Consider the following 14,215-nt stretch of genomic DNA (forward strand, 5'->3'; position numbering starts at 1 on the left):
CATATGAAGAAAAAACTATATACCTATATTACTTAAGAAAAGACTAGATAGATGCACAGGTACTTCTAAAAATTAACGTCTCAAAAATGTAGGTGAGGTTTCTACAATACTCATATTTTGTATTATATGTTTCTCGCAAACGCCCATTTTGAGAAATAGAATACGTATACCTCAGTAAGTATTCTAGTAATAAGAAAGTAAATATATCTTCCAACAAAAAGTGAAAAAGATACTTCTCACTATTATACCTACTTAGTACCTACTATGTATATCTAAGTCCTTATATAAATACTTAAATAGCAGAAATGTAGAGAGTGTAAATATAGTTACAGGTTTTTGTATAGACACCACTCAAAGGTCGCAGTCATAAAGTTAGGTAGGAACAGGAAAAGGGCCATAAGGGAATGTAAAGTCCACGAAAGCGTCAATTACGCTACACCCACTGATAAGATTAGATGAATTCCAAAAACTCCGATACGTTCTAGACGTAAAGTTAGTTTAAAAATGGGCATGGGGATTTTTTTGCAATAACATTGTGTCTACAGAAAATATGTATACTAAATTATGCTTTGCAGTTCAGTTCATATTAAGTATCTACTTACTATAAAGAGTAGTAGCTACGAGTACCTTCCTAGATACGTACTACTAATATCAAGAGCTACATAAGATACTCATAAATTAGGTACCTACGTCAAATTGATGTCAATAATTTAATAAGTCCTAAATAAGTGGGATCTATTCAATAATGTAGAGACTCGATAGAGTCACTAAGCAAGCGTGAGACATTCCGCATTTTACCAATTTCGAATAAAGAGAAGGTTGTAGGTATGTTTGACTGTAACTATGTATGTTTTTACTTACTTCTATAAAATATACAATAGGTACAATAAATCCATTCGTGTAAGTGATGCAATCATTGCATATTAATATCTAAGTATCTCTACATAAAATGTGATCATAAAACGATTATGAGCATCGTTAGCAAAGGTAAATTCTAATCAATGGTTAATTATTTACACAAAATGATGTGTTAAGTTGTTAAGTGTATTTTATTGCTAGTTTGAGTTAGAAGGTTGTATGTTTAGGTACTAATATAGGCATTAGATGTTTGTCTGTACAGATGTATTTGTTAGATATAAGTTTTTTTAAAAATAAGACATTCATTTGTACTCTGTGATGTAGAGTTTTTACTACCGTGCCTTAAATTTATTGTCATATTATTATTTTTTCTGCAGAAATGGAATTTATTAATTATTTCTTTGAAATTACAAAATATATTTATAGTGTATACTGCTTTACTTCTAATATGTAGGTTTTAATATACTGTCTGAAAAGAATTGTAATATTATTAGCTAGGTATAAAAAAGCGTAATTAAGTTTAATTTTTTGAGATTACAAAATTATTTGTACTTGTAGAGCTTTTAGTTCTATCTTGTGTTACAGAATACAATGGCGTTTAGCTCAGTCCTTGCAATACTAATCTCGCAACAGAAACATATAAATTACAAAAGAGACCGAACAAAGGCATGTAGGTACAATACAAAGACTTGCCAACGAAACGCAATTACGAGAGCAATCCGCTCACTTAATAGCTTCACTGGGGGACTCTATGTCACCAAAAATTTGCATCGAGTTACCCTGATCCAAGCTCCAGAAACGACCTAACTTACTGGAACGTTAACAGCGACAAGGTTCTAACGTAGAGGTAGAATTAAGACTTTAGAACTGTGTCTTTGTAAGTTAGTCATTGTTTGGGGCGATTCGCGATTCTTGCCGATCGATTCCGAAGGCAGAGCTCGGTTGGCTCCGCCTACTGGGAGGCGCGCGGCTGCTTCGGGAGCCGACACAGGCGCCGCTCGAGCGGCTCCTTTGAGCCCCCCCTCCCTGCCCCTCGAACACAAGCGCCTCGATAACGAACGCACACAAGCTCATATCGCTCCGTGCGCTCCCTCAAGCCGGTTGTCAGTCAACAAACCGGTTTGGCCGTGACAACACAGGTGATAGTGCTCAGTGTTAGTGTTTCGATGGATTGTTCAGTTGAGATGGAAGACAAGCCGTACAGTGTTGATAGTTCGGATGATATCAACATCGAGGAAGAGGAAGACGAACATATCGAGGAGAATCACAGTAAGTGTTTAGTTGGTTTTCCTTTATTAGTAAACAATACTTTTTTATTTTTTTTGTTTACATATTTTTTTTTTACTTATTTCAATAGTTAAAATAGTTTCAGTAGCTAATGCATTAAGTTGTAATTCAGTAATGAACTAACTTGTAAATAATTTGTGAATTTAGTTATTTGCTCTATTTTAAAAATATAGCAAATAATTTCAAACACTTCAGTCAAACTTAAAACAATTTTTTTTGTAAACGGATATTCTCTATTATTTAAATAACTCCTTTAAGATATAGTGTTATTTATATTGTAAGTCTAACGCTGCCAGATAAAAAAAAAACAACTATTTAATGTTACTTGAATTTGTCTTAAATTTTAAGTTAAATACAACAACAAAAAAAATAGGCCTACGTTCTAACGAAAGCTTTATTATCTTCGCAGGTTATCCTCCAGACTTTCCGATCGAGGCTTTAGTGAAGCTCGAGAGACCGTCGCCGCCTTTGCCGACGCCGCCGCACACGCCCACAGACGACACGCCTCCCGCGGTTGTGATCTCCCGCCACCAGCCCGGCTGGAGCCCTGCATCCCAAGCCTACCCAAGCTATAGAACGATGCAAACCCCGTACAACTACGAGAAGCCAGTACCCAACTACGGGCACCCGATGTCAGCGTACATGCAAGCTCAAGTTGCAACGCTGCCACCGTCAGCGCCGTACCACGCGATGATAGTGAACCAGTGGATAAGGAACGCGGCGCTTTACCACCAATCACTCCGGTACCCGGGAGTGATGGCGCAGCGACTTGCGACAAGGAATCCACCACCGATGAGGGCACCGGGAGTCCCCGGCACGAGGCCCAAGAAGCAGTTCATCTGCAAATACTGCAACCGCCAGTTCACCAAATCCTACAACTTACTCATCCATGAAAGGACGCATACCGACGAGAGACCGTATTCCTGTGACATCTGCGGAAAAGCCTTCAGAAGACAAGATCATCTTAGAGATCATAGGTATGTATTTATTTCCAAACGTCTTTACTAAAAACTTTTTGTAGAAGAAAAAACAACTTTGCTATCTATTACTATCTTAGACTTGAGTTAATTTAATGTTTCCACTCTAATATCAACAACGTGATTTAGGATATGTTTCACTAAGAATTGTTAGCGATAAGAGTTAGGAGAACAAAAACAAAAAACAAATTAAAAGTGTAAACCTTTTGTGAGGTCGCGACGCGGCCGCACGCGCTCAGCCACAACCGGTTTGGTTCTTTACGATCAGCATATCTGTCCTGCTCCGTCGAACAAATTACATGTTATATTTCTTGGCTTTTATGAGACAAACGGATTTTAACTCAAATTATAGCCAATGCCTGTTAAGCGTCTAATGTGTCTAATGCATAATAACCATAATTTACATACGAACCTCGTTTCGTCATCAACATAAACCAACAGCATTTGTTTACACTAGCCGTCATAACGTTTGAGGTGAAAGTGTCGCTTTAATTAACCTTCTTTTTCTATTTTTCCAGGTATATCCATTCAAAGGAAAAGCCGTTCAAATGCTCCGAATGTGGAAAGGGATTCTGCCAGTCGAGAACGTTAGCAGTTCACAAGATTTTGCACATGGAAGAATCTCCCCATAAGTGCCCGGTCTGCAGCAAGAGTTTTAACCAAAGATCTAATTTGAAGACCCATCTGTTAACTCACAGTGAAGCGAATAAGCATCATCTAGAGCACCTAGAGGGATGTCAAGAAGTGTCATCAACGAGTCAAGTGTCAGAGAGTTCCCTTCTCGACCTTTCGCACAAACCTTCACCGCCTCTGGTACAACCTTATCAACTACAGCCCAGCCCTCAGCAATCTCCCGTGGAAGGCCCTAAAAGAACGTTAGGCTTCTCAATAGAAGACATAATGAAGCGTTAGACTTATTATATAGGATTTAAGTAAGCCAAGTTGAAAGTGAAATCCTACTTCGTAGAACAGGTTTGAGCGCGGAATTTACGCATATGTTTGTTTAAAATTAATAGTTTCAATGTCGCGATTGTTACTCGTAAAGTCTAAAGTTGTAAGCATTTTAAGAACAAAATCCACTATTATTGTAATCGTTTAATGTAGTACCTTCCCTTAGAAATTTACCAAAGATTTATCGATGACTACTTCTTAGACTTTTTAATCATCTTTTCTACTTACTAGGTAATGGGTTTTAGGCTCATCTTCCAGTATTAATTTAAAACCAGTTCTTATGTTATTCATAATTAACGAATTATCCACATTAGGAGTAGGTGACTCAGTAATAAATCCTATTTAATTGTAAACATATTTATAAGCTCGATCTTCTTTCAACGCTAAAGACTGAAATTGTTTTATTGTTGTTATGTTTTCTTAAAGATTTATTTATTGTGATAACTTCTCAGTTAGGCCTAAGTTAATGGTTAACTAAAGTTACCAAAAAGTATTACCGTCGTTTTAAGTTCGTTCATTCCAAATTATGGGGCTATGACATCATTCAGATCATGTTCAAAGTAATTATTATGTACCTATTTAATTTTAAGTAATAGTACAATTGTATTAAATTTAAGATTCCATTCATAAATTAGGAATTTTAATACGTGATGTATCAAAAGTGTCTAATAATTATGAATGTCTTGTAAATATGTGTATAGTTTAAATATAGTTTTAAGTTAAAGAGGCTAATTGTAAGAATTGAAATTGAAAAAAGAAAATTCCAATCATACTTTATTGTTTAATTTCCTCCTAATATCCTAACTGATATAAGTTATATTAAATTAAATGCTTGCTTGCTTATTACCTGCTAGTAAGCTTCTCTCATTTGGAGAGTTAAAACGGACCCAACATTGGACAGTCATGAGTGGGTGACAGTGGCACAGGTACCTACCCATGTCACTCATATTGTTTTTTGTTTACATACTAATATTTTTCTTTATTATATTTAAATACAAATATACCAAACTAGGATTATAATCATGATTATACTGAATGTTCGACATTTTAAAAGTTCTTTAGTCCAATTAATAATCCAGTTCATTTCTCGTAATAATTATCGTCTTAGTAATACCTAATCCTAATAATCTTAATAATACCGGAGCACCTACCTATTTATAAGGAACAATATAATCAATTATTAATCATGATTATAATGATCTGGACAGGATTAATATCGTAAATGTAACATTAAAAAGTTCATTTACTTAAATTAGTATCGAAGTTCGAATAATGGATATGTACCTACGTATACCTTACCTATGTGAATATACCTTAAACTCAGACACTTACTATTTTCTTTTTAGACATTTATATCTAATTTTATGATGCAAGTTTCAGAATAAACATCACTTAATATTAGATTAGCAACGATGAAAAAATCATATTTGATAGAAAACATAACTTTTGCATACAAATAAGGTATAGAAATAAAATTAACGCAGATTACAAGTTGGTGATTATTAATAATTATCATTTATTTACATAATATCAAAATGTTCGCAATTAAGACGCGTTATATTTGACACCTATTAAATTTCCAAGGCTATCAAAACAACATAATATTATATTAATTTGTTTGGGCTAAATTTATGATTATTAATTTTGTTTTGAGTTACAGATGGAAAAAGGTGTGTAAATTAATGTTCTACTAGTTTTATACTGTGACTTCTGAACCATTTAAACCAACTGTGGATGATAGTGTTTTTCGAACGTTTGTTATATATTATGTGTGTCCCATTCTTTGGCACGCTGATGTGACGTGGCTTGACGGATTTTAACATAAATGAGCTATCGTGGGCGCATCTAAATTGTAGGAGTTACATACATTACGAGTAGACATTATTTTACTATCCAGTTGGGTTTTTTGTTTTTATTACATTTTATATAAGTTGTTTATACTAAATACTTTTTTATATATATTTTTTATTTTTTGAATAATATAGGAGTAGCAGACGAGTATGCAGTCCACCTGGTGGTAAGTGGCTACTGCCGCCCATGGACATCTGTAATCAACCCCAGATAGGATTAGATATTCCTACCTGAGGTCGGCCACAGATGCGCTGCTACCCCTGAGGACTAAGCTGGAACGCCTCGGAAAAGTCTGCCTCCCTTACCACACCCTTCAAAATGGAACACAGCAGCGCCTAACACTGCTGTTATTAAATAACACTATGCCGGTCTGATGCTCAAGAAGCTCCGAGTTTAATCTCCGGCTAATCATCCATCATTTCTATAAGCTTTTAATCCTCTGTTTTAGGTCATGTTGTTCGTATCTAATTTTTGAGTCCGTGCACTCATGAATAAGGGAACAATTGTGTTTGAAGTATTGTTCATTTATCTAATTTATTTACTTAGCCCTATAGTATGCCTACTATTAGGTATAATATTACCACGGCTCAGAACTTTTACTAAATAATAATGCTATTAATAGTAATTGTAACATTACTTATGTCTACTAACTTCTATAATACCTACTATATAAAGGTATTTACTAGGGTAGGTACTACATTTCTGTATTTCTATTCATTGTTTATATTAAGAAGAGTTACGTTAAACTCTATTAATCATTACGAAACAAGAGATACACAAATCATTCCTCTTAATTATTAGTCATATGCCACTTTTTATATAATATAACAATATTAGATACTGTTTATATTATATACATTGACAATACTAAACTGACCTGAATCGTTATAAAAAACGACTAACAATTCCAGAAACATACAGATAAGTCTACAAACAGATACCCTAACAATTTCGTTAGAATATACATAGATGTTCGTTAAAGCAGGCCGATCGAATCAATTTGCATGGCCGTTTCTTATAACGGCACCTTCACATGTTGCTTAATGAACAGGTTGCTCAAGAGTACTCGTAGGCAATTGAGAAAAGTTCCAAATACGAATCAAGTCATTATCGTCCCACTGAAAATAAATGGAATGATTTTTTAAGAAAATTTAAGGTATTATTCACGGTGTTTATAAGTCCGGGGTAGAATTTACAAGCATTTCTAAAGTTTTTGGATAGCTTTTATATAAGCTTTCAGCGAGATTACGAAAAAGGAGATGAATCTATGTTCGGCTGTATGCATTTCTTTCATACTATAGTTTCCTTCGCTGTTAACTTAGCTGTATTAGAAATGCATCTCTTAATATGAAATATTAGAAGTAGATACTTGGAATGGGTAATACTTAAATTCAGTATATGTTTTTCTTGTTAAATGAGGTTTGGTTAAGGTTTTGCCAATAGGAGTATTATAATATTATGTGTGTGTAAAAGAAAAATATAGTCTGTGTGATTCAAAATATTTGCATAAAAACTGGTATTCCGAAACTTAAATTAAATCGGTACTTGCTAGCTTAAGTAAAAGATATTTTTGACAAGTGCAAGTAGGCAAGCCTCATGTTATGTCTTTCCATAGCTAAATCCTTAGAAAAGGTGACTTTCCTTTTAACGTAATGTAACTTGCTCATATAAAATTCAAATTGCTAAATACTAAGTAGCGTCTCCTAAATAGGTACTAACTTTAAACAAACATTGCACATACTTACATTAAGTGGAAAGTTCCATCCATTGGAAAGTTTGCTAAATCCAAAACATAAATTCCCTTGATGTCGAAACGCATCTCACAAACCAACGCATCAAGTGAAACCTATAATTATAATTAATTTTGTTACGTTATCAAAATGGATGTCGGGTATCGCACGAACCGTGACGTCACTATTGCTCTGTAAGCCGTCAGTTACGATAGACATAACAACATTTTTTACTTAATATTGCCTTTTTTATAACATTGTATTTAATTCTCAAACTTATTACTAATTTGCATATTAATTATATTTACAAAGTCTAACTATAAATATTATACAAAAATATATTTTTTACAAAAAAAGTTTAAGGTCATATAAACATTTTAATGTAAAATAATGAGACCAAATCACAGCCTCTCGGTAGAGTCAGTGGTATGTTGCCTTTTGTATAGATTCCGTATGCCTAAAATTGCTTACAACATTTTTGGTGCAAAAAATGATTTTTATGCAACATAGAAGTAGTAATTGTAAGTGACCACTGCTCATGGACATCTGCAATCAACTCTACATAAGATCAAAGTCCTATCTGAGTTCCGTCGCAGATGCTACTCTTGAGGACTAAGTTAGATCACCTCAGATAACTATGTCTCCCTTACTACACCCTGCAAATCAGAACACAACAGCGCTAAACACTGCCACTAATACAACGAAATAGGTGTGGCAGGTGTTTAATGTCGAACTAAAAGGGTTCTACCACCTTCACAAATGCTTGAATTGTATTTTATACAAGTCTTCAGTAAGGCCAAAAATATTACATGAAAAGTTCATAAAGATCTCTCTTATTATTTCTTTCTGTCAATCTTATTACTAAATAGCAAATTAATTTTAGGTGAATGTTAATTTTTTTATGTAGTATTTTAAATATGTATCTGTTTTCCTTTTTGTGTACCCTTCGCACTTAAGATTTTTTTGTTACTCGGTTACAAATGACGACCCGCGTGGCGGAGCGGTCACCATACCGGAGTGACGCGCAAAGGGTCCCGGGTTCGTTTCCCGGTCGGACAGATATTTAAATGATGAATTTAGATTTCTGTTTCTGAGTCTGGGTGTTTGTGTATTTGCCTATGTGTGTGTCCATGGCACCCACGACACAGGGAATCCTAGTGTGGGGCTGTAAGTGGTAGAAAGAGTTTATAAATAACTATAGTCTAGTAGGTACCTACTTTATATCCTGAAGAATATTCTCAAGAAATATGTTTCTATTTATTACAATCGTACCTATATTATTGTATGGTATCGAATATGCGTGTTTTTTATCGATACAATAAATCCATAATTTCTATAGGTTCTATTTATTGTAATTGGTATATTTCTTGACTTATAGGATAGTATGTAATTGGTATATTTCTTGACTTATAGTATGTATTTGTGCATAGATACAAGAAACGCACTAACGCAAACACAGTAACAGAACGCAATAACAGAAAATCGGCAATTTCCCAAGACTTTTTAAATGTAATTGAATCGTGTGTGACAGCCTAATGGGCTATGGGACGCGATAGGTTGAAATGTTCTGTTTTACTGTTACATAAAACAACTTTTACTCGTGCTATGGCCCTCTTTAGGCAACCATTTCTTTTAATAGGTGTGAATGATGTGTTTTATTTGATGGCATTAGGTAACTAGAATGTTGTCCTAATGTAAAATGATCCTATGATTACTTGGCTAATGTCAAAGCTCCCTGGCATAGAATTCTTACTCATAGGGCAGAACAAATATTGCATTTTACACTATTAACGGTGGATTAAAACAAAAGGTGCTGTTTTGACATGTGATGGATTGATATTATGATTACTAGATTGATACCTATTATACCGATATTGATATTACTAGATTGATACCTATCGCCGATTTTGGAGAGCTCTTTTTGCAACTACATTGAAGAGCCTCCTGTAATAAGCCTCATATAATAGCCTATTAGTAATAACTCTCTATTACATCATCCCACCTATTACCGAAAACTAATTTTATCATTCAGAAATCCGTGCAATGGAGACAAATGTGTTGCTCTTCTGACAATTAAACTGAAATGCTTTGTACTTTAAAATATAATAGGGGATACCTTAACACCTTTACCTACTTATCTAAGTAGTGCTTACTTAATTTCACTTTTCTCCTGAATGTTCTGATGCCGCCAATTACCAACAGCAAATACCCTGAAAAGCTCTAACAGATTCAGTCTCATATAGCACTTAATGTCAAATGTTGTATTGACTATTCTTATTAATTCCTTCCTTCAATATTTAAAAATTCTGATTGACTAAGCTCTAAAACCTAAATAGAGTATTATAAAATCTAAGTTGAAAACTTGTAGACCAACTAGTAATTTGAAGACTATCACTATAATTCCCTAACAAACATTTCCCGAACATTTTACTGTACAAAAATATATAAGAAATCGGTTAAAACAATTTGGTACACGGTACTACTCGTATTTGCATGATATAATTGTGTATAACCTATTTAACCTATTTGTATTTTGCCCAAGACACAAATTAAATGATTATTATTTATGTTACTTTTAACTTGTTTTCTAATTAATGCAAAATATAAACACTAACGTATTATGTATGTAACTTAAAATTATGCATCTAAAAATTAAATTTATGTAACTAAAAGAAATGACAAATGATCATAGAGTTTCAATTCATAATTACTAAATGAGCTCAACATATATTAATGAATGAACTTTTTTGTTCTAAAGGAACAAAATGTACATAAACCATAATAATATACAAATAGCCCGACCGCGGTAAAGTCATCTCAGTAACGGTAGAGTCAATAGTTCCATACTCTATCATTACAGTACACCAAGTGTCGCCATCTAGTTCTAATCGCTCGAACTACTGTTTGTCACTTGTCACAACGCGATGTCGCTACGGGTATTACGTACGGTGGGATCGTTTTATAATGAAGTACCTTAGAATCTAATCTAATCTAATTTAATAAATTATGAACCTAGGTACTTTAAAGTGGTACATGTCATTACTCAAATCTTAATATTATACATGAAATCTATCTTAGTTAAAACTTTTCTGTATCTACATCTTTAAAAAGTTTACGTATTAAAAGTTTAAGATTGCCATCATTTACAGTATTTTTAGGTATATAAGCATTATCTCAATAAAAATTTGGAAAACAAGATATCTAGAAGTATTAAAATTTAAAAGGAAATAATCATTTTACCTCTATTTAGGTAATTGTGAAACGTTTAAGAAAAACGCATTGGCATTTACGTTTAGTTAAATTTCCAACGAATCCCCGTTCCAAGTCGTTTATTTCGTACATAGGTAGTTTTTATAAATGGCACAAATTTGCGCTTCGTAACTGCAATTTGCCAGTCAATGAAAATTGCTACAAATCCCTTCTGATTGAGGTCTAATCGCTGACGAAATCGCGAATGCGTTCAAAATGCCCTTTCCCATGACTAGTCCAAAATACTTCCAATAATCGACTCTTCTCCTTTTGTTCCAATTAAAAGCAATTCAGTGGATTCAAGTTAAATTTGGAATAAGCCGCCATATTTCAAGTGATTCTGATATGCGCAGGCGCATGACTGACGTGCTTGTTGATTTATGAATGCGTTGTATTGATTTATTGACGTTAATACAGGCAGTTATATTCAATTATCTACAATCGAGCCTATTTAAATGGGTACAGTAGCTGTTAGATATATTGATCTTGCAACAAGCGTAGATAGAGCTAGACGTGTGTCGACATTGTAAAGTGAAATTAAATTTCATATTATTGACACTTACAAGAAAACCAGATAAAACAATAAATTAGAATAGACTAGACTAGATACTTAACTACTTACTAGACTAAAATACTAGATACTGTACTTACATTAGAAAAAATATCATTCACTTTAAATCCTCCATTTACTGTTCAATTGCTGGGCTGGCCTAGTCTTTATGGGTTACCGGTTATGGTTTATTTTTTATAATATGGGAGTAGCAGACAAGCATGCAATCCACCTGATGGTAAGTGGCTACTGCCGCCCATGGACATCTGTAATCAACCCCAGATATGATTAGATATTCCTACATGAGGTCGACCACAGATGCGCCGCTACCCCTGAGGACTAAGCTGGAACGCCTCGGAAAAGTCTGTCTCCCTTACTCCCTTCAAATCGGAACACAGCAGCGCCTAACACTGCTGTTATTAGGTAGAAATATGTGTGGCGGTGGTGCCACCGGAGTCGAACCACAAAGGGCTCTACCTCCTTCAAATGCAATCATCTTCATGCAATTTAACTCGACTGCACGGGGTAAGTTTTTAGAGTGTTTGTATATATTTATGTATGTACCTATATAGGTATGTCTTATTCTTTTACATGTCCTTTCAGCCTAAACTTCTTGAATAATGCTAAGATAATGGTGTAAATATCCTTGGTATTTTTTAAATTCTGTAAGTGACATATGCTATACTTTTAAGCATTTGGGTATTTAATTTTTGAATAATTATCTAGTTATTTCTGACAGGACTTCAATCTTATTCGTGATCAAATAAAGATACGAGTGGCTTTTACATGAATTACGTGCTATTTTACAACTACAATAAATATGTTTGACAAATATTATAAAGTCCGTTTTACCATATTAGGAACTTAGGGTCTACGTCATCACCAAAGGTAAGTCAACTATCCAAAAAAACATAACCCTTTCTTGGCAGTTGGGTATCAAAAAGTATCAAATAGTATAAAGTATAAACGTCATGTTATGAGTTTAACGTTTCATCCAGTGGGTGCGACGGTCCTAATTGGTTGAAATGAAACCTATTATTGCGTGATTTGTTATGATTGACAGCTGCCAATCAATGTTGTAGCCAGGTGGCACGTGCGTACAGCTGGGTGGGTTATAGGTGGTGGGTTAGTTGAGGGCGATTTATATGTAACATATATTTGATTGTGTGGTGTTTAGTTTGAAAAGTAAAAAAGACCGAAAACTACACGTGCTATAAGTTAACAGTTAAAAAGAAAAATATTGTTAAAGCTAAAATAAATAAATAACCATTAAATGGTTAAGAATTATTTGTTCTCAACATAATTGATTACAATTAACTTAAAATAGAATATAGAATTCAATAGGTAAGTTAACTAATTAGGTATATCTATTTTTGTATTCATGTTTTACGGTAATACGAGAATTAATTAGGTACCTATTACTTTTGTCTTCGTTTGAGAATCGAAGAAAGAAGGTATTCAGGTACAGCTATATTAAAATTTAATGCTACAAAAGGGATAAGAAACATAAATATCCTGTTATTTTGAAGTTTAAGACAATGACTCCAATACTATTTAAATATACCTGGACAGAAGAGTACTTTAAAAAGTGAACTTTGATTCAACGTAACCGTGAATAGAACGAAGGGTTTAGATCCCAAAAAGGACTCGCACCTGCGATGAATCATACTATAGATACTAAATTTACCAAAAACCAGGGAATCAAAGTGGATAATTACTGTACCCAAAAAATATAGCTCAGAGCGAAACATAAATCTCCTTCAAAAGGTCGGTATCAAACACAATTACATCTAAGTAGTAATAAATCTTTAAATAATGCCTCTAAGTCCTATTTGTGCTACTTCAGGTGATCGTTACGTTTCGTAGCTCCAGGGCGAATGCAATCTTCATTAACTAGACAATTTTGGTTCAAACTATTGTTATAATATGAATATAGCGTGTAACGTCGCGTCTGCAAATTTACGCAATTATTTCCCATATATCAAGGTTTGTTTGAAGTTTACTGGTAGCAAATAAATGTAGGCAAAGGGAATCAACAGCATAGAAATGGTATGAATTTGGAATTGGAATATTCCAGTAATGTCAAATTTTAATGGGCGTTATAAAATACGCTAGTAAAATACTTTTATTTTATAGAAATGTAATCGAATTAAAGTAATTCCAATTTCGTAAAGAAAGGAAAGGTCCTTTCTTTACAAAATTGCAGAAGGTAACAAAGTAGCCAACAATTAACCTTGTAGCGATTGCCCTCGATTAAAATCTTTAATAAACTTCAAATAAAATTGGAGCATTACTTGAAAAGATACAAGATGGGTTGCTTCCTCAAAGGACTATGAACGCTTCAGGTAAGAATTATAATATTTTAAAACAGAACACAACATCGTTTAAGACTGTTGTTAAGACGATATAAGCCTGATAATGTTGGTGCAATAGTTAACCCACAAAAAATACTACCAACAGTTAATCTCCCCACAAAGTTATCTATTTACTGAAATTACCAACGATTGCAAAATCCCCTTTTGGGCGAGGTCTTTGTCCATGCACTTTTAACAGCCAATGTTTGAGTTAATAATTATATATTAAGTAATCTTCAAGCTCTTATCTTTACGCAATGACTCTATCACAAAAGACACGCCGACATCGTACATGTCAAAACTATACCAAAGATTGACAGGGAGGCGGCCAAAATTAAAACTGGCATAGAAAAACATTTCAAAAAATTCATAGAAATTTCGTCCTTACATAAAGAATTTTAAAGATAT

General features: G+C 33.8%; 1 protein-coding gene across 1 annotated transcript; it reads left to right on the plus strand.

Moving 5' to 3' along the window:
• The first annotated feature begins 1,950 nt into the window (after positions 1-1,950).
• On the plus strand, positions 1,951-4,796 carry odd (odd skipped). Its single transcript, XM_073088788.1, has 3 exons — positions 1,951-2,127; positions 2,555-3,122; positions 3,641-4,796. The coding sequence occupies exons 1-3, from the start codon at positions 2,025-2,027 to the stop codon at positions 4,032-4,034; spliced, it is 1,065 nt and encodes a 354-aa protein (XP_072944889.1). The 5' UTR covers positions 1,951-2,024; the 3' UTR covers positions 4,035-4,796.
• The last annotated feature ends 9,419 nt before the right edge of the window (positions 4,797-14,215 follow it).

Source organism: Epargyreus clarus, unplaced genomic scaffold (genome assembly GCF_041222505.1).
Source record: "Epargyreus clarus isolate Ecla_fem2 unplaced genomic scaffold, WU_Ecla_fem_2.2 ptg000027l, whole genome shotgun sequence".
Taxonomy (NCBI): Eukaryota; Metazoa; Arthropoda; class Insecta; order Lepidoptera; family Hesperiidae; genus Epargyreus; species Epargyreus clarus.

What these genes read in the sequence shown, in the direction of transcription:
- odd (XM_073088788.1), top strand. Translation starts at nt 2,025, where the DNA reads ATGGATTGTTCAGTTGAGATGGAAGACAAGCCGTACAGTGTTGATAGT. An exon ending in ACATATCGAGGAGAATCACA is followed by an intron (nt 2,128 to 2,554) that starts GTAAGTGTTTAG and finishes TTATCTTCGCAG; the next exon opens with GTTATCCTCCAGACTTTCCG. An exon ending in GATCATCTTAGAGATCATAG is followed by an intron (nt 3,123 to 3,640) that starts GTATGTATTTAT and finishes CTATTTTTCCAG; the next exon opens with GTATATCCATTCAAAGGAAA.